The sequence below is a fragment of the Lates calcarifer genome, linkage group LG17, assembly GCF_001640805.2.
Source record: "Lates calcarifer isolate ASB-BC8 linkage group LG17, TLL_Latcal_v3, whole genome shotgun sequence".
NCBI lineage: Eukaryota > Metazoa > Chordata > Actinopteri > Centropomidae > Lates > Lates calcarifer.
Genome location: NC_066849.1, coordinates 20,475,044 through 20,495,294, shown reverse-complemented (window position 1 = coordinate 20,495,294; position 20,251 = coordinate 20,475,044). Strand labels below are relative to the sequence as shown.

Genomic DNA, 20,251 nt, shown 5'->3' with positions numbered 1-20,251 from the left:
AATGGTCATTTTGTATTTGGCTTTTCCCTAACCTTCATGATTTGACTGTATTTGCATTGTGAGTTTGACTATGGCTGCATTTGTGTGTTACAGATGTAAGTGCATATCAAAACACCATAGCAAATGGTCATTTTTTCTGTTTTCCTCTGGGCTCATGTTTTTATTGGCATGGGAACATGAGAGGCCACAAAAATAAAAAAAAATGTGATATCCTTACATCACAGCAACCAAATGCAGTTTCATATCCTAAGGTTCATTACTGAGCTTTTGTTGTGACAATAAATGCAATCCAATTAGTAATGTCAACAAGTACATAAATTACAGGTTTAACACTGTAAAACAAAACATAGAACTAAAAAAAGAAAACAAAAACCTTCCAGTTCCCATACTGACATAAGACAACAGTTTTCATTTTTTTCCCCACCACCTCACCAACTGCATCATAGACATTTTGCTTACTACACATTACACACAAACATAAAATAAAAACATTTATTTCCACATTCAGAGTTGTGATTCATACAATTTCCACTCCTCCAAGTAGATCTAACAGTCCATCTCTACTGAGAAACATCGTCTCCCCTGTCCGCTGACAGATCACCTCAAACCTGGGTGTTTCCTCTGAAGCACTCTGCCCTACTACAATAACATACGGGTAGCCCAGTCTACTGGCATCCTTCAGCCTCTTTCCGATGGTCATATGTGTACGGTCATCAAGAACCACTTCACCTCTCAAACGAGGCAGAGCTTCTCCCAATATGTGAACCAGGTCCTCAGCTAAGACTGCTACCTCATCCATTTTACTGCCCTTCTTTGGTGGTAAAACACAAACCTGGTAAGGGGCGAGAAGCCCTGGCCAGCGGATCTCCTCCTCTGTTGACATCACCTCGATGGCTGCAGCAAGAATACGGGTTACTCCAAGACCATAGCAGCCCATTTCAGCAATACTAAGCTTGTTCTGAGCATTGGTGAAGGTAGCATTGAATACTTTAGAGTACTTTTTCCCCAGGTAAAAGGTGTGGCCAACCTCTATACCCTTTGACTCTACCAGTGTGCCAGTTTTACACTGTGGACAGTCTGTTCTGTCTGATGACAAGGTCTCGACGTTAGCAGAGAAGGGACAGTTCCCACAGAGTAGAAGCCGGTCCTCGCCGATGTCTGCTGGCAGCTGGAACTCATGGGAGAGCTTACCACCGATATTTCCTGTGTCTGCCTGCACCTGAACACAATGCAAGCCCAGTCTGGCAAAGAGACGGGTATATGCTTGGCACACAGATTCATAGGTCTGGTAAGCAGCTTCTTCACTCACATCAAATGAGTACATGTCCTTCATGTAGAACTCCCTCCCTCGAAGGAGACCAAACTTTGGCTTTGGCTCATCCCTGAATTTGCGGGTGATCTATTTTAAACAAAAAAAACCAATATGTAAAAACTGCAGCTTACTGCAATAAATATACTGGCAATAATAACAGGCTGAGAGCTCACCTGATAAAGAAGCAGAGGGAAATGCCTGTAGGAGAGATTCGCCTGGTGAGCAACCAGAGTCGTCACTGCCTCCTCATGCGTGGGACCCAGACAGTAGTCGACTCCATGGCGGTCTTTCAGACGAAGCAGCTCCTTTCCCATCAAGTCCCATCGCTCACTGGTTTTCCAGAGATCAGCCGTGCACAAACTGGGCATGTCCAGCTTCTGCCCACCGATCCCTTGCATCTCCTGATCAATCACTCTCACCTGTTGGTTAAAGACATCAGGTATTAGAACCAAAATGAGAACATATACACTCATCCTTGCATCCTGGTTTATCCCATATATGTTCTAAAGCTGTGGTTTCCAACCTGGAGGTCAGGAATCCTCCATGAGGTTAGAGAAGAAATGTCTGGGGTCATGAGCGATTAACAGGACATGAAATAAGAAAAAACACATTAATTTATGGATTGATTTAACAATCCAGCAATGCATGAAAAAAAGGATACGCCAATATAAACTATGTGACTGAATTAATATCAAAAGGAAAATTACTCTTTGGCTAAATGGGGGCCTGAAACAGACAACTGCTTTGTCTTAAAGGGTAAACAGCCAAATGGGTTGAGAACGTCTGCTGTTTGGCTTTGAGCATTACTGAAAGAGAGAGGGGCAGCAAAATCTGATCACAAAATCATAAAAGCAATGGTAAACAAAAAATATTTATATATCAAAAATGTAATGTAAAGAAAAACATACCAAATATAATAATATACATTACTATGATTAATTAGTCTCTGAATCTATTTGTTTTCTTTCTTTGATTTGTCTCCTGTTCTGTGGTCACATATCCATGTCAGAAGAAGCTCTATAGAGAACCATCTTTGTGTATAAGGCAGCAGTACATGACCCATGATTAATTACTTGACCTGTATAATTCCTATAACTAAATAAAAACATCATCTCACCAGCTTCTCCATGGAGCGGACAGTGGCAGGGAGGTAGTAGTAACACCCTGGGTTGGACGGATGGATAAGCCCAGCCTGCAGCATGAGCCTCTGGCTCTTACAGGTCATCTCTCCCTGCAGCCGTGTGTCCTGCCCCACATCGCGCAGGTTTGATGGCTGGTAGAGACGTGACACCAGGAGTGTGGGTCTGATGTGTCGGGAGTGAGTGGAGGCAGGAACGGCGGTGTGCTCAGCGCAGCCTGAATGGTTCCTCTTTGGAAGAATCAGGGTTCTGTGGAGACGCTGGAAGACTCTTGGCCAAACCTGATGCATAATAGGCTCCATGGTGGATCCAGTGCTGCTGGTTCAGAAAATAGATGAAACAAGAGCTGACCTGAAACAATATGTCAATCAACAGAATGTTAATAATCAGCTATCTTGATAATTATTTAATCATTTTACATGGGAGATTTTGATACATTCAGTTCACCTTGCTAAAGCTAATGCAGTCTAAGGACTAGAATATTTTGCATTATGAGTATGTTAATTTTAAAACTTAAGTATATTTCTCTGATATACACTTTTATATACGTAGGATTTTAAAGCCTTGACTTATACTGTAGGATTTTCATATTTAGATATTGCTACTACCATTGCTTAATAGAATGATATGAATGCTTCTTACTATTGAAACAAATACATATTATTTACAGTAAGAACAGGTGAAGTCAAGGTCGTAACAACTTAGTAATTTCCCCACAGATTAGTTTGGTCCATTCAATTACCTACAGATGTATTAAACAAGTGTAGTAGATTCAAAGCTGTGTGAAAAAGCAGACATGACTGTCTGAAGGTGACAGTTCAGGGGAGCATGTTACCAAACCCTGCCCTTACGCTCAGTTCACATAGCTAATGTTAGCTTACTCATTTAGCACACAACAACGTACCTATGCAGAACTAGTGAAACTTACCTAACGGTCGATAACTGGTGTCTGTTGCTGAGTGGATTATTTGAGTAAATGAGCAAAGAGTGGCTTGTTTATAAAGTTAACAACCTGCAAAACACCGAAGGCCCCTTCCTGGTCCCAACACTATGCTGCTGACTTTACAGGGCGACTAGTAGTTTTAGATCACAGCGCCACCTACAGGACTGGAGGATATCCGTTACGCTGAGGACTACAGTATGAGTATGATTTTTCCCCACATTTGTTAACATTTTGGGAAATTAAGTAAGCCGAATTCACCATTAACAGTTCATTTTTTGCGACATATCATTGCATTATTGACAGCCGTGAATGGATCACGCTGGTATTGTAGAAAATCGAAAACCCTGACGATTCGCAGGCATGTTCTGGAGTCATAAAGAGCGACTTTTTCTTGGCTTGTTGGTCGGTTGGCGTTGAAGAGTAGAACCAATCTGTTATTAATTTTAATCAAAAGAGAGAAAAAAAACAAAACATCATAACCCAATACAATATGCAACTCAGCATGACGATTACTTCTATGTTCAGCAGGTGGAGCTACAGGCATTTTCTTTTTCTCACACTCACTCTCTCAAACAAAATTTATTGATAAAAATCAAGCTTAAAAGAACATACCAACTACCTCACTTGATTTTTGTTTTTATTGCCATTGTTAGAAAATTTTGAATATTCCCTTGAGCATAAATATATATATATATATATATTTATATATTTTATATATATATATATATATATATTATTATAGTTTTATGAAGTTGTAGAATTTCTTAGAAATGAGCACAACAATGAATATGACACTTTCGAGCCCTCTCCTATTCAAAGGTGAGTGGTCCTGTACATGGTTTGCTGAATTCTGGATTGAAAACAGGATACATTTATTGTGAAAGGAAAAGGCCAACGCAATGGAGAGGAAAAAGGATGACGGTTCAATGGCCTGAAAACACATTTAATGAGCCATTTTGTATTGGTATTACATCTCCTCACAGAGTCACGTATTTACATACCTGTTACATAAAAATTTCTGCCTCCATCTTCCCACCCATGATGACAGACTACTTTATGTAATATGAAAATAGAACTAACATTTCCATTGAATTTGGAACCTCGATGAAGGATGAGAAAGTACAAAAATAGAGCTCTGTTTGGCTTGACTTTGAAACAACACAACTCTAAAAACAGAACGTAGCTTCACAACAAAAGAAAAGACAATAACCATCTCTCAATATTTACAATCTCTGTTTTGGAACTATTGATGAGTTTTTATTGAAGATATGATTCGATCACACATAATCTTTGCCTTTTGTTGACACTATACTGTTTTGCTGTCTGTGTTAATGCACTGTTGCTGGCTTTACAGCATTTTATGCCACCAATTTTAAACCATTATTCCCTCAGTCAGTCAATGACATGCAGACACCTGATGGTCGATGGCAAACACAGCTGAGTGTCTCGTGTCTCTTGTCCCTCAGGTGGACACTGTGGAGGACAGCGTACGTTCAGTCCATAGGTTTCAGACAGATTGAAGATGCACGTGCTGACGTATCCCTGAGCCAATTAGGTTTGTGCCTGTTTTATCCATTTATCTGTTGGCCCTTGTCATAAGATTTGGTTCTCAGAGAAATGGGCGACTGAATGTCTCCTTGAGAAACAAACAATCTCATTAGGGAAGATTTTATCTGCAAACATCACATTTGCCTGTTTGGCTTTATACTGAATAAAGAGTTCCAATTTTTTACCACAAAGATGTTGTTTAAGGTTTCTGGGAATTGCAGTATAGAAAATAAAAACACAGACAAATATATTAATTGGCAAAGCTGAGGGTTTGGTTTCAGAAGTGAGTGGACATTGGTGAAGAAATAGTCAGACCTCCTACTTAATTAAAAGTAAAAATACAACAGTTGAGAGAAAGACTGTGTTACAAGTAAAAGTATTTCATTTAAAACTTTACTTAAGTAAAAGTACATACGTATTTGCAAAAAATACATACATATTTACACACATATACATAAAGTAACAAACAGAAATGTCCCCTTACAGAATCGTATATATTATATTATTGCATTATAACTACTGATGCACTGATACGTAAGCATCATTTAAATGTTGAAGCTGGTAAAGGAGAGAGTAATGTTAACTACTCTATATACAGATTTTACAGAGTTTAGTAATAATCTGAATGTGCAAAGTTACCAGTAACTAAAGCTGTGACATAAATGTAATAGTACTAAAATACTGTGATATCATTTACTCAGGAAATAAGGCCTGGTCAATTTCACCTTGAAGGTGGGGCTCTTATGCTGAACAAAGGGGCCTGAAGTTCACAGGGTGTCCACATACATTTGGTCATATGGCTGTATCGGGAGATAAATGATAAATAATAAAAACATGTCATGTTGATGTTAAAAAATTAGTTAAGGGTCAAATAAACACTCACTTTCAGTCATGGAATTATGGTCTCAAACTATTTGAAATGCTGAAATGGAAAAAACATGTAGGAGCTTTGTAATCTGATAGAAGCTAATAACTTCCCACCATGATGGGAGGAAACCTTCTCTGCTTCACTACAGCTCCTACTCAGTTTGCCAGAACCAAACAATTACTGTCACATTTCTGTTAGATTGTTCCTCTTTGAATTCAAATTAAATACCACCAATGTGTCTTAACATACAACTTTTAAGAACAATATCTCACTCACCTTGCTGACTCCATGTTATTTAGGGTAAAGTTGGGGTCATCGTAATCTAGGTAATCTTCGCCTCTCCAGGTCTATGGGTCAGTAATCAGAGCAGTTTGAAAGAAGTTGTAGCTCTGATTACAGCTATTGATGTACACAGCTCATCAGCTCTGCACATCTGAGGAGACGTAGGAGCTGTGGCTGATAAATGTTAACAAAATATCTGCTTATATCTTAAATGAACCAATTTCTTACCCAGAACATTTCATAATATATACCAGTACTCAATTACATTTTATATCAGCACTCACCATTTGTCACTCTCATTCTTAAAATTCATTCATTCATTACCTATACCGCTAATATGTTGAGGGTCATGGGGGAGCTGGAGCCCGTCCCAGCGACATTGAGTGAGAGGCAGGGTATTCTTAAAAGTCAGTGATAATAATTGTTTAGATTAGAACTGGGATGCAGACCCCATTATCATGTTGTTCATGCTACATCATCTATGGAAAAAGCCGAGATAATGTCTGGAGCCAGAGCAGTATTATGATGGTTGCAAACATGTTAGCCAGTCTGCAAATCCAGGCTAAATGAATAAATCTGTGGCTGCTGATGCAGTACGATAGACTCACCTTACTGGCTTGTTTCAGAGCTTTCGTCCATATTCCATTTGCAGAGTTATCGTGGTGATGAATCTATTGACAATGACTGAATAAATGAATGAATATTTTATCATGGAGTCATGCACACAACCATGTCAGGCCTGCACAGGCTTACAATACTGCAATTTAAAAAAGCCATGCTGCTTGTACATTTTTTTAAAGTCCAAAAATAACTATTTAATTTTGGTACTGGAGAAACAAGAATACACAGTTACGCTCCACCCTTGGGTGGCCCTGTGAGGTGCACAACACTCCACTCTTGACCCAAATCAACCATAGAAAACAACCATAGAGCAACCAGATCCATAGGATTTATTAACATAAAGACAAAACAAAACAACCAAGACTAAATCAAGACTACAAAAGTCACAAAGTCAAAACACAACAAATAATAATAATAATTTAAAAAAAGCTTAGCAGCAGCATGTCCAACACTGGAAACCTCTGCCTTCTGATACTGGCACAAGAGCTTTTAAGCACTTAATTGAAGCCAGGTGCAGCTCATTGATGACTGATCAGATACCCCAGGTGGAGCTCTAGAGAAGACAGGAGAGGAAAAGGGACAAACAGCACCAGAAAACATACAGCATATTAGAATATAAATAGTGCATCCCAATGACATTCACACTTTTTTAAAGCTCTTTCCTACTACTATTACAACTATTTCCGACTTCAAGAACAAACGTTAACGCTCATATTTATCTTGCATCAGAATGGTAACTGTACAAGCAGAACATGGTGTTCACTGACTCAGTGCTGAATTGTTTACCACAGCTGCCAGAGATTTCCTGATAATGTCACAAACCTAATAAAGGTCGAAACTCTAGATCAATAATTGAAAAGAGGCCAGAACTAGATAGATAAAAATAAAAATAGTTTAGCAGACTGATGGAGACTAAAGAGGTTAAGGAAATGTACTCTCATGAGATATATCCTATTTATAGAAAGCATAACACACTCCTCCACTCCAGGTCCAGGACATGGGACAGTGATGAGATTCTGCATTATGTGGGTCCTTTAGCTCCTTAATCTGGGAAAGAAAACAAAGGGTTGTAGTATGCTTCCAATAAATAGGATATATTCCAATAACACACATTTCTCTAACTACTTTAGATGTGATATTATATGAAAATGCTTGTTTAGTCCTAAGAGAGTTTGGTCATTCTCTATCCATCTGCTAAACTATTCTTGTTTTTATCAATCCAAAAAACTGTTCTTTATTTTCAGGCACAATCATACAGCATGTCCAACTAAACATAATATAATTTCATGGACATCCTAAGTAGGGACCTCCACTGTTAATGATCGGAGTGAAATGTCATGCTGAGTATCACATCGCACCATCAGCAGCACTGTAATGACCTGCATTATGGACTGTCAACATTGACTTTCTAACTCTCATATGGCCTGAACTGCTGTAAAGCGAAAGACAACCAGGCCATCAAAGTGTTGTAAACAGATGAAACATCTGCTTGACTGCAGGGGGAATCACTTCGCATCACTTAATTAGCCATGCAGTGTGGTGAAGGTCGGTGCAATCACTGCCTTAAAATCACGTAATCACAGAGAGGCTGAGGAGGCTGCTCTTCATCTGATGTGATTGTCAGTTAAGGGTTGTAAAGGGCTGATGGTCGTCACTCCTTCTTAGAAGGCTAAAAATGGTCATGGTGGAGGATGACCGGAAACATAAAATGACTTGACTGTCATGACAGGACTGTGTGTGTGTGTGTGTGACTGGGATGGGCTAAAGGCAAGATAGAGGGAGGTGGAGAGATACTCAGCACTGATGAACTGAAAGGTGGATGCTATATAACGCAGGGAGATGCCAGCGCTGGACCAAGACCAGTCCACTGTGCTGCAGCCTCCAAAAGACTAGAAGCCAAAGACAACTGAGACGATAACGGACAGAAAAACACCTCGGGACAGAAGAGCTGTGGTGGTTTCTACAAGCAAACAAACCAGACCAGACCAAAGAGATTAGACTCCTGTACAGGCACTCAGGTATCCAGTATGCGGGCACTGGTGATTCTGCCTCTGCTCCTGTGTGCAGTGGTGTGTGTGGACCAGGTGAGAGCAGAGGTGAAGGCGGTGAAGCTGTGCGGTCGAGAGTTCCTGAGGGCTGTTGTCTACACCTGCGGAGGCTCCCGTTGGAGGAGACTCCTCACTGAGTCAGACATGGACGGTGAGACGACAACGCCATAAAATTACCTTTTGTTTCAATGATTTTTTTTTTCCTTGGTTCAGGATTTAACTTCATTACATGTGTGTATACAAAAGATACAAAAGAATCATGCAGAACAACATATAAATGGATTTTTCTGTTTGTGTGAATTTATCCTTAAACTCAGTCATGTTGGGAGGAGGTTGTGCTGCATGCAGGGTTCTCCTTACCTTTTTTTTCTCAAGTCTCTCTGAGACCTAAATGAGAAAAAAACTACAGTTTTCCTATTTGTTTCCCTTGTTGAAAATGATCTCACTCCTCATGGTCTGACAGTGTCATATATGCAGTATATTCTGTTTCAGCTTGTTTCAGATTGTCATTTAAGTTGTATTAGGAGATGTCTCCCCCAGCCTGATTGATATGTTCTTAAACTTTGAGATCTCTACTTGAATTTGAAATACAGCTCTGTAGCTCTGAACAATGTTTGACCAGGTACAATGACTGACCCATTCCTGGTAAAAGTTTAAATAACGAAACTTTAAGGGAAACCTGAGATATTGTGTGATGTCTCACCTGGAACTTGCAAAATAATCTGTTAAAGTAAAAGGTGAATCTTGCAGTTTGCATCCACCCTTTTATGGAATCGCACTGTTTTTCTTGTAAAGATGACCTCTATAAGATTTTTATCATACCCGACTGAAACTGTTCTTTTTTGTTGTTCACGATGTATCTCATACCTTTTGTGTTTTGATTCAATGTTCTCTGACTCAAGCTTAAAACTTTGAACTCACTAAGCTGTTGAAGACATCTGCCAGAGTAACATTATTGCGTGTAATATCTCATCCCACAGCCTGAAATATTAGCAGCCATCAATATAAATATAGTCCTGCAGCCTCTGTATTTAACCTGACTGTTGTGACTTTCTGAACTACATGTACCATATGCCATGTACTATTAATTGAGAAGATGCAGTGGGTGTGCAGGCAGACAGGTGCCCCAGCACCGCGACAGATCATCTGCTGTGCAGGCTTATAATGCCAGAGGCCACATATCATGATTAAATGCTGGAGTGTTCTCTTCCCCTGGGGCAGCTTCTCTCTTACTGTCACACACAAACAAACCCAGTTAGCCTATCAGTCGTGCTGATTAGAAAGAGTAAAGTGACACTGTAGAAGACAAATAGCACTGAGTTAATCTGTACAGTCATTATAGAATTTCCTTATTCAATGAGAACATGGACATAAATTACAAAAGACTGATCTGACAACAGCTGTCCATCCATTACACTATTGACAACAAGTGTGAAAACAGTTATGAAAAACTAATACCTAAAGTACTAATTAACTTTACTACAGAATTACTTTATTATAACACCTCATCCACAAATAACGGAATGTATTTAGTGGTCTAGAGGCCCTAGAGACTGGCATTTGCAGAGGCAAGTGTGTGTGAACCTGCTAAATGGGCTAAATAAGAACAAATCTGTGAAGGTTTTCTTTAGCATTTGTTGTGTTTTGTCATTACAGGTTTGCCAACAGGAGAACAGAACAGCTTGGAGAACCTCAGCAGCAGCAGCAGCAGCAGCCCAGGCTCTCAGTTGACCAGACGAGACATTAATAACATGCTGACCACCGTGTGCTGCCAGGTGGGCTGCAGGAAGAGCGACCTTGCCTTCCTCTGCTGAGGATGACCCCTTCTCTTCTTCTCTCTCATTCTCCAAGTGACTGTTTTCTCCCATCTTTGCCTTACTAGAAACCAAATCTGAATCACAATGCTGATGTTTTAAAACAATATGATCACTATATTGGTATGTACAATAATGCTCATATCCACAACTGCTATTTTTCCAATTGCTTTTGATATTTTTGTGGATTTTTGATTTAATACTTTTAACTTACGGACTGTAGATGTGAATGTGGACCACTTGAGCATCTGAGAACATGGTTCTGAAAACCTGAGCTGGAAGACATACAACAACATGTAACCATAAATGTATATTTAATTACAGTATAAATTAACCTATGAGAATTAAGAAACAAAACAAAGTTCATGTAAATGCACTCAGGGATGTATTCAAAGGTGCAGAACTGTGTCACTTCGTACTCAGAATCTCTATCTCAGCCTGAGCTTGTGACCTGTGTTGCAGGTTTGTAAAATTTTCATCACTGATTTTATGTATTTGTGGGACTCAAGCTGTAGTCTATCATTTTGCTTTTTTTTTTTTTGTCAAATAAATGTTCTTGCACAGGGCTTACACTCTGTGAGGTGTGACATCTTTTGTGAATCCTGCAGTTTGCATCCACTAACAGTTATAACCTGATGTCATATTGCAAATTAAACAGGAGCAAAAAATTATATGCAATACCTGAATTTGCACAGCTAATGAAGACTTTCTTACAAGCATCCAAACATTTACTTTTGTCTGCCATACTTGCATATATGACATCAACAGCTCAACAAGTCCTGTACCAAAATTTCCACTGACTTTCCAAGTTGTTATAACCCTAAGACTTTATGTGAATTGTCCAATTCGAGAACTTGTTTTTCAGATTATTCCAGCTCTCCACGAATGCACCATACATCATACAGAACTACATAACATAAAGAAAACTGCAAACTCAGGCATCCATTTATAACTTTTATTGGTTTTGGAAAGAAGCAAACTAAGTTTCTCAGTTCATCTTAGCGTTGTTATGTACTGTACAAACAGCTTGCACATGTGTTTGAGGTTAACGGTACAGAACCAAAAAGCATTCTGGCTTATAGCACACACATAAACACACTCCCTGCTTTCTTCTCAACATTGATACAGGTAACTGACACTCAGTACAACACGTCATTTCAGTACTATCTATCATCATAGATGCCCCACCTTTTACTGCATGCTCTGCATGCAATAATGAATTACTGCAGGACAAGTTCACCATGGAGATGAAGATCTGGGAAAAACAAGATTTGATCCATTTTTTTATCAGAAGATATAAAGAAGAATCTAGCAACCAGCAGACAAAGAGAGTTTTCTTTTGCCTTTCAAGCTGAAAGACCTGTGAGATGTAGTGTAGTGGAAATTTAAAACAGATAAATGATGGGGGATGTGTATGGTGGGCCTCTGTAGATAATGCTGTAGTGACTGTTGCACTGATAGCTTCAAGATTCACCCAGAATGTAACAGCTCTCTCTCAGGTATGTAAATTCCTCCAGTCAAATAGATGAAAGACTGACATGACTGAGAGAAAATATTACCACGCTAATGTATTACCAGGAGCTAAATGGCACCAATCATCATCACCTTACTTGCAACTTCAGTGTTCTCTTATACTGGGTCTACAAACAAAAAATTAAAAATCTGGTCAGGAACAGGTTTTTAATTTTAACTGCATGGACCAGATCTTTTTTTTTTTTTTTTTTTTTTCAGTATACTAGGTCACTGCATCCAATCAAAAGTACTACATCACTAGGACTGTTGATGTGAGATTAATAGTCCTCTTGTCCTAAATCCAGACTAAGAAGTTTCTGCGACAGCTCAGAAAGGACTATGATTGGTTGCATTTAGCAGAATGCCGACATACAGTACAGTACAAAGATCTTCGGCTACACTTCTCCACACACACTTTTTGTTCTTCATGTTGAGTGTCAGAGCATTCAGGAAGTTCAACATCATCAGCACAGTGTTTTTTTCACATTAAACAATATAATATTTTTTCATTTTTATCAGTTTTAAAAATATTCAGCTTATTCTCCTTAACAGAGGACTGACTCACATAAAATACAAAAAAGAAAACAAACAAACAAAGAAAGCATTTTGGTCGACTTAACCTTGCTCCACAATCTCATTCAGCCCATGTCATCTCACAGAGACCATTACGATTATGCAAAATAAAGCCATGGATTTGAGCGCTGGTTGGATGACTGGGGATGTGCTCATGATATAATCAGGGAGTTTAGGTACCACTGAGGTGAATGGAAACAGGTGAGAAGCTTAACTGCTGACACATGGTTGAAGCTGAGGTGATAACTGAGTAGGTAGATGTAGGAACTGAGAATGTTTGTTTCATTACAATGAGGTTTGAATTTTAAAAAAACAAAAAAAACAAGCTGGTCCCAGTAAACAAATCCTGTTCCAGTAGTGGCACCATGGTCACCAAACTTCGTCAATGTTGCTGAGAAAAACTGATTGTTTTTGTCGTCATTGTCTTGTTGTTATTCGAGGGAACCGGACAGCATTTTGGGAAATATGCTTGTTTGCTTTACGATCAGGAATTAGATGTGAAGATGGATATCAATCTTATGTCCGACTTTTAAATCTGAAGCAACAGTTAGCAACCGGCTTGCTTATCTTAGCTTAGCTTAGAGCATAAAGACTAGATGCAGGGGAAACAGCTAGCGTGGGTCTGTCCAGTGGTCAACAAGACTATAGAGTCTGCAGCATGCTAACGTGCTCATGATGACAATGCTAACATGCAGATATTTAGCAGGTAAAATGCAAATTAATAATATTAGTTTAGTGTGTTAACAAGTTAATCAGCTCTAAGTGAAGTATAGCTGCTGAAAGATATTTTATTTCATCAATCCATTCAGTAGTTCTGGTAATATTTAAGTCTGCACCAAAATGGTGGACCAACTGACCAACATTACTATCAAAGTTAAAAATACCTACCTACTGGTACCTCTAAGGCTGAAAGTTACGTTGCCCCAAAAACTTGTTGTTTATACACTTCTTTATACAGATTAAACAACTGGGACATATTATTTTAATTAGTGAGTGTCAGAGGCGCTGATGGGTGGATTTTGTTACCTTTGGACAGAGACTGTTTCCAGTTTTTATGCTAAGCTAAGCTAAGCTAACATCTCCTGGCTCCAGCTTCTGATTTAACATACAGACATTCGAGGAGTGGTACTGATCTTCTCATCTCTCTCTCGGCAAGAACACAAATAAGTTTATTTCCCAAAATGTCAGATTCTTTACAATGTGGACCCTGCCCATGGTATATAGCTAACTCTACATTAACACTGCTTTCACAAAGCATAACACAGCATCCAGGAAGATATTTATCTTCTTTTCTTTAAATTACCCCCACACCCATATATAGCTCAAATCATCTGTTGCACTTGAGTTAAAAAATTATATCTGAAATAAATTCAAAAATTATACCTTATACTGTACACAGGTTACCCAACTACACAGATAACAAAAAAGAAAAGAGAGAATTCAAATATTTATACCTTTTAAGGGTTCTGAGTTGTGTGATACCATCCAAATTCTATTCATATACAGAATCACATTTTATACAACAAATCATTGTCATCAATAAATAAAAATAGAATGCTGTCATGTACTCTGGAGTCTAACACTGCTGTCCTGGGAACAACAGAAAGGCTATCTGACAATACGAGGAAAACACCAAACGCCCTTTAAGATATATATTATTGATTTAAAATGACACTTTGTACACTTCTTTTGTTCTGATGGGGAAAAAAAACCATATTTTTCTTATTTTGCAACCAGTACACTGATTTATCATTGCAGCTGCCTAACTTGCTAAAAACCCCTCACCATGTGTATATATTCCAGAGAAATAAAATAACAGTTTGATTGACTGATCAGTGCATTTATATTAAAAAGGATGTGATTCAAAGTCATGTGACCCTGTAGTACCAGTAGGCGATGCATGAAATTTTTTTTTTTCTCTTGTACACACTTGATCTTGTGTTTCATCCAATCGCACACAAGCACCAGTGAGAAACACTTATTGTTCATCTAAATGTTTGTGACAACTTGTGTCTCACTGCATCAGTAAATGCATTCAAATGGCCGCTGTCAGAGCGACACACTGAGGACAGCCGTCTCTGGCTTCGAGCCCACATCCTAACAGATTATTTATAGAGCTGTGATTTTCTTATGTGCTAATGAAGGTGTATTACTTACGATGCATTGTCCTGGGCCCTGCTTTAGCTTTACTTAGTCTAACTTTGGATGTGTAAGAGCTTGAGGTGCAGGTCTGACCACAAAGATCTTACTCAATGGTATTGGCAGTAAATGGTATTTTTACTGCCAAAATTTTCTGGACTGGGGGACAGCAAATGTCATCCAGCGTTACAATCTCGCCGAAACTCTTTCCGTCCATGTCTTCGGTCAGGCAGCTGCAGTGAAACTTTTTAAAAACACTACCAAACATTGACCAGAGGAGGATGGAGACAGAGGCACAGACTTTAGAGGAGGGGGAGAACCCAGGTGTCTAACTGCAGCAACACAGATGTTATGAAATGAATACAAATACAATAATTACATGACCTAAAACAGTTCCACGATGCTATATGCGAGTTATACAATACTGGTGGGTAGGCTGCGGACCAGTCGTGTGGGTTCAGAAAAGGTCCATGGAGAGCCTGTCTGGTGTTGGTCTGTCCTCTGTCCTCGGTGTCAACCTCAGTTCACTGCTATTGTTTTGTTCAACAGTGCTGTTCTCAGAAGCACGGGTTAGTTGTCGGCCAGGTATTTTCCTGAAAGATACCAATAAAATGTTATGGTTATGTCTCAATCCATTTATGGTCCTTTGATTGAAATTTTGAATACTGTATGAGCAGGTCGGAAGTTGGAGCAGCAGCAACAATTAAGATACTTTAAAACACTTAGTGCCTGATTGCCCCAATTTGCGTCAGAAATTGTTGTCCTTCTTGGAGTCATAACTCAGTTAAATCACTACCTTGTTACTGCCTTGTGGTTGTATGCCTCTGCCAACCAGTCAATATGCAGTTAATTAGTGTGTGAATTCTTGATTTATCACCAAAAACGTGTTATGTGAGGTCACAGTGACCCTGACCTTTGACTATAGTTGTGCAAAATTTCAAGAGATACCTTTGAGGCATTCCTGAGACATCGCATTCACAAGGCTTAAAGACCATCAAAATATACTCAGTTCATCCTTGAGTCAAACTCAATGTATGGGCCAGATGTAATAAAATTCTCTGATATATGTTGATATATGTCATTCACAAGAACATGATGGTGATCTTGAACTTTGACCTTTGAGCACCAAAATCGAATCAGTGCATCCTTGAGTCTAAGTGAACATTTGTGCAAAATTTGAACAAAGTCCTGCAAGGTATTACTGTGATATCGCGTTCACAAGAATGGGACAGACAGAACCTGAAAACATTATGTCTCCGGCCATGGCATTATACAATATTAGTTCCCATCATCTGCATTAATTATAGTTTAGTACTAAAATACTATGTCGATTTCCACTGAGATACCCACATCAAAAATTAAGACTCACATCCTAATTATTATTGATTATATACTTTTAGAAAAAGTATATTATTCCATGATCAACGCATCAGCACTATAATAAGGAATAATAGTTAGATTTTAAAGTATAAATCAATAAAAGCTACTTACAAGAAAAGTTTTCAATATGTGCAACTGATGAAAAAATTGACTAATATTACTTTTTACTTATATTGGCAGTTAAAAAAAAAAAAAAAAAAAAAAAAAAAAATATATATATATATATATATATATATATATATATATATATATATAAAATTTAAAATATCAGCATGGGCTAAACTGACCTGCGGCAAACCTCTTCTTGATGAGAGAGAAGCGGTATCCCGGCCCGGCTAGTTCAATGTCACAGCCTGACAGGGTGCTGCCCTCACTGGTGAACTGCACCGCAAGTGGAGCCGGTTTACTGGGACCCTCTGTTAGCTGGAAACGTGCTAACAATGATCCCACACCTGAGGGAAGAGGCTGAATTTAGATAGTTGTCTGAAAGGTGTTTCATATACAGTGATGTGGGGAAAAGACTAAGTTCAAAAACTCTAATACAGACACTTTTGGAAATAGTTTTGAACACAGAGCAGAGAGACAGGTTGGCTAAAAAATTATAAACGCAGGTGGCAGCTCTTGATGACTACAGACATTGCTATATTTAACTTTTCAGTGCAGGAATAGGCTTTTGTATCAAAGTCTGTTAAATGTCAAAATCTTTGCTGGGTACCAATTTCAAGGAGGCACTGAATGAGATTTATCTAAAAAGAAAACCACCCCATAATCAGAGGGTCACTTTTTTGCAAGAGGACATTCAAATGATGAAAGATACCACACAGTGAGATACCATTTAAAAAGAAGAGCATTGCAAATCATCCACGTCCAAAAGAAGCAGGTTAAATTGATCATGTCTGAGCCTGACTGGCTTTTCTATCTTAAAGAAAATTAAATAATCTTGTTTAATGCTCTTTTTCTGGACATCTGCCTCGAACTGAATGAAACAGAGCAGAAAATTTAAGTATGTCATGTGATGTCACTTTGTGCACAGGTGCACAAATCAAACTATTCTTTATCAGTTAAAAATATATGTAAATATTTCACTATGCACACTACTATCTATGGAGAATAACTAGGAGGTCTGGAAACAGCACAATCACACAGTGCAGTGAGACGGTCATAAAACTGCAAAATCAGGTGGTTTGTTGAAGTAAAACTAATACCATTTGTAGACAGAGGGGGTCACTGTTTATTTCAGGAAGAGCTAACAACTATCCACGGCCTGGTCCTTTCCTGGGGGGCATCATGCACTACACTTTTTTCCTATTGCGCACTTAGCTGCATCCGTGGCTTAAGGTGCAGATTCATGTTCAGTATTTAACACTGCCAAGCACTACATGCCTGCAGAGACTCTGTCACAGCTGTCTGGCTTTCCAGCAACCACATAGTATGTAATAATACTATCATACTATACTTACCTCCATTTTCAGACTTCTGGGAGATATCAGGAATCTTCCATAGGATTCGTTGCTGCTCTGCATTCCTGTCAAGATTTAAACAGGACAGAACACCAGTGAAAAGGACCTTCAAAAGCTACTGTTATAACATTATAATGGTCCACAATTAAGACTGAAAGTAAAAAATAAGGTTAATTAATAAATTAATTTTATAATTTTATACCATTGAGCATGTGCACCAGAACTCCCTGAAAACAAGCAATCTTCAGTGCTGTATAGACACCTAAAGACCCTCTGCCTGTTTAATCTATTGGCTGTATACTACATGATAACAAGTCTAGAAAATGTAAAGACTGTACCAAGCAGCAGGAGGTAAGACAGCCTGTAGTTTTGAGACTCCTCCATCAACAGGGACGAGGAACTGGACGTTGTTTAGGGCCATTGGCGTTGACATGGCCTCCCCGTTGTATTTGTAGTCTATCCTCAGGTCAGTGCTGGTGGGCTCACATCTCCAGCTCACTGCCAGGTTCAGAGGAGTGGACTGGAGGCCCTGCACCGATACCTGCACACAGGGAGAGGGATGCGGACGCAGTGTAAAATAATTACTCTGTCAAAGCATTTCAGTGTTTGTGTCTGCTGTGTATCTCTCATCTCAGGACTGAGTTTACCTGATACTTGAGCATGTCCACATTGTAGTATGTTGCCTGTGGCTTCTGCTCTGCCACCTTCTTTAAATGGGATATCAGGTTTGGCATGTTCACCCAGAAGTCCTTGGCATCGGCCTTGGCTTGTGTGGTGGTGTCACTGGTGGGGTGGCATGTAGAAAAGCACAATCAAAACACAGACATTTCATCTGATCCTGGTGACTGTTCAAACTAGTGAATGTGCTCTCACATATGGTGTAAAAGCAGAGCAAAGAAAAAAATTCCTTAGCATTTAATTTAAAGAATGAGCCAGAAGAGGCATTGCTTTACAGTGATTTTATGACAGCTTTCAAAATGAATAAATTTGTAAGGAATCAATCAACTGAGAGGAAATAATTATTCTGGTGTTAAGCTATATTATTTTAGCACCACTGAGTGGTGATTTGTGGTTATTTTTTGATCAGTAAAAATTGTTTTTTTACTGTGTTTTTTTCAGCATTTTACAACAAGTACAAAACATGACACAGAAAGAGATGACAAACAGACGCTGACCTCTGCTCAAGGTGGTTGGTCTGAAAACTCAGATGACCTCATAATGACTCAACGCTAAGTTTGCACTAGAGTCTGAAATGATCTCACTGATCATTACTCATCCTCGCTAGTCATTGCTTAACTCTTTCATCTTATTCTATGTTTTATGAGCCATTTATCAGATGGTTTTAGACGGAGTACAAAATAAGTTCAAAACTCTGAAACAGCCTTTTTAAAATCAACTTTACATTCTTATTAGTTTCTTTTTTATTATTTTCCTGCAGATATAAATTTGAGAAATCTTGTGAGAAATCCATGTGTAAGAAATATGCTGTGTTAGTCAAGTTTGCTCTGCCGCTATAACATATCATAAATGGTGGAAAACAGGATTTGTTGTGTGGATGCTATTATATATATTGTGAAAACAAACAATTTGAAAGGGTCTGCATTTACTAACATTTACATTCTATAGACATAACATGAAGGTGACTTAACATGATCCTAGAGCCATGCTGTTTTGAATATATGATGTTATATTTAGCATGCACTTTAAGTAAAATTAATATGATTAAATTAATATTTGATTTGGTTTAATAAGGTTTAGTTAAATTATGGGAACTTTCAACATTGAGACTTGAACTATGAACACTAGGGGATGCAGTCAGAGTTAAAGTATAATCCCAAAAAGAAGAGGTGAATTTTCTACTTTGTCACATCTTTACTGAGACACTGCCTCCAGTAAAAACTGTACTTTTATTATTTTTCTTCTGAGAGTGAGGTGGTGAGTTCACAGCAGTGTCATTACCAGCAGAGGAGCTGGGGGTTAGGCAGCACATGCTCCAGTCGGCTGTAGTTGGTTATGCTGAAGGTTAGCACGGCGGGGGACGGGTTATTGGCAAAGTGCCGTGTGATTCCCGCCGGAAACGACAAAACCATCTCACCTATGATCTTCACAACACACCTGAGAGGAGGAGAAGAAGAGCGCGGTTAGAGAGAGACTGCAGAGATGCACTGCACAAAATACAGCACCAATGCATTTTGTTGATTTCTCTCTGAATCCTAATTTACTTCTCAGACTGTCACTTCTTAACCAAGGTGTTTTGTCCCTTTGTATTAAAGAGGACTGGTATGTTGAGACACTGTGTAAAGTTGCCATGCAAAATCAATAATCCTAAACAAGCTGTTTATTCTTCTCACATTAAAAACTGAACATGTTCAGTGATGTCTGCCTGACATTAAGCTACTCTACAGAGCTGGAAAATTCAATCACAGATTCAATTACATAGGCAATACTCATTATAATAGAGAAACATGTCACTTAGTGCAATTATATTGTCTTTTCATAGGTTTTTACACACTATAATAGAGTTGTAAATAGAAAGCAGAGAAGTGCTATATTAGGTAAGTGTTTATTCATGTATTTGTGATCAACTGCTATAAAATCTGTCTTATGAAGGA

General features: G+C 38.7%; 3 protein-coding genes across 8 annotated transcripts in view; 1 reads left to right on the top strand and 2 right to left on the bottom strand.

The window, feature by feature from the left end:
* Positions 1–127: 127 nt before the first annotated feature.
* Positions 128–3,541, bottom strand: pars2 (prolyl-tRNA synthetase 2, mitochondrial). Of its 2 annotated transcripts, none has more exons than XM_018696263.2 (4): positions 3,380–3,541; positions 2,430–2,802; positions 1,486–1,731; positions 128–1,399 (listed from the first exon to the last, which is right to left on the bottom strand). In XM_018696263.2, exons 2-4 carry the CDS (start codon positions 2,751–2,753, stop codon positions 518–520), a joined length of 1,452 nt encoding a protein of 483 aa, XP_018551779.1. In that variant the 5' UTR covers positions 2,754–2,802; positions 3,380–3,541; the 3' UTR covers positions 128–517. The 2 variants fall into 2 exon arrangements, with proteins under 2 accessions (XP_018551779.1, XP_018551787.1); XM_018696271.2 differs by having other exon boundaries at positions 2,430–2,766; positions 3,380–3,538.
* A 4,987-nt stretch (positions 3,542–8,528) lies between these two features.
* On the top strand, positions 8,529–11,141 carry insl5a (insulin-like 5a). The gene is made up of 2 exons (XM_018696281.2): positions 8,529–8,912; positions 10,418–11,141. The coding sequence occupies exons 1-2, from the start codon at positions 8,741–8,743 to the stop codon at positions 10,573–10,575; spliced, it is 330 nt and encodes a 109-aa protein (XP_018551797.1). The 5' UTR covers positions 8,529–8,740; the 3' UTR covers positions 10,576–11,141.
* Positions 11,142–11,516: 375 nt separating this feature from the next.
* sgip1a (SH3GL interacting endocytic adaptor 1a) overlaps positions 11,517–20,251 on the bottom strand; it is a 74,440-nt gene continuing 65,705 nt past the window's right edge. For all 5 annotated transcript variants that reach the window (XM_018696182.2, XM_051077169.1, XM_051077168.1 and 2 more), the window contains 6 exons: positions 19,599–19,754; positions 18,287–18,422; positions 17,978–18,180; positions 17,640–17,704; positions 16,467–16,631; positions 11,517–15,392 (listed from right to left, as the gene is read on the bottom strand). In XM_018696182.2, coding sequence (XP_018551698.1) covers positions 15,370–15,392; positions 16,467–16,631; positions 17,640–17,704; positions 17,978–18,180; positions 18,287–18,422; positions 19,599–19,754 — 748 coding nt within the window. In that variant the 3' untranslated portion in view covers positions 11,517–15,369. The remainder of the gene's footprint in view (positions 15,393–16,466; positions 16,632–17,639; positions 17,705–17,977; positions 18,181–18,286; positions 18,423–19,598; positions 19,755–20,251) is intronic.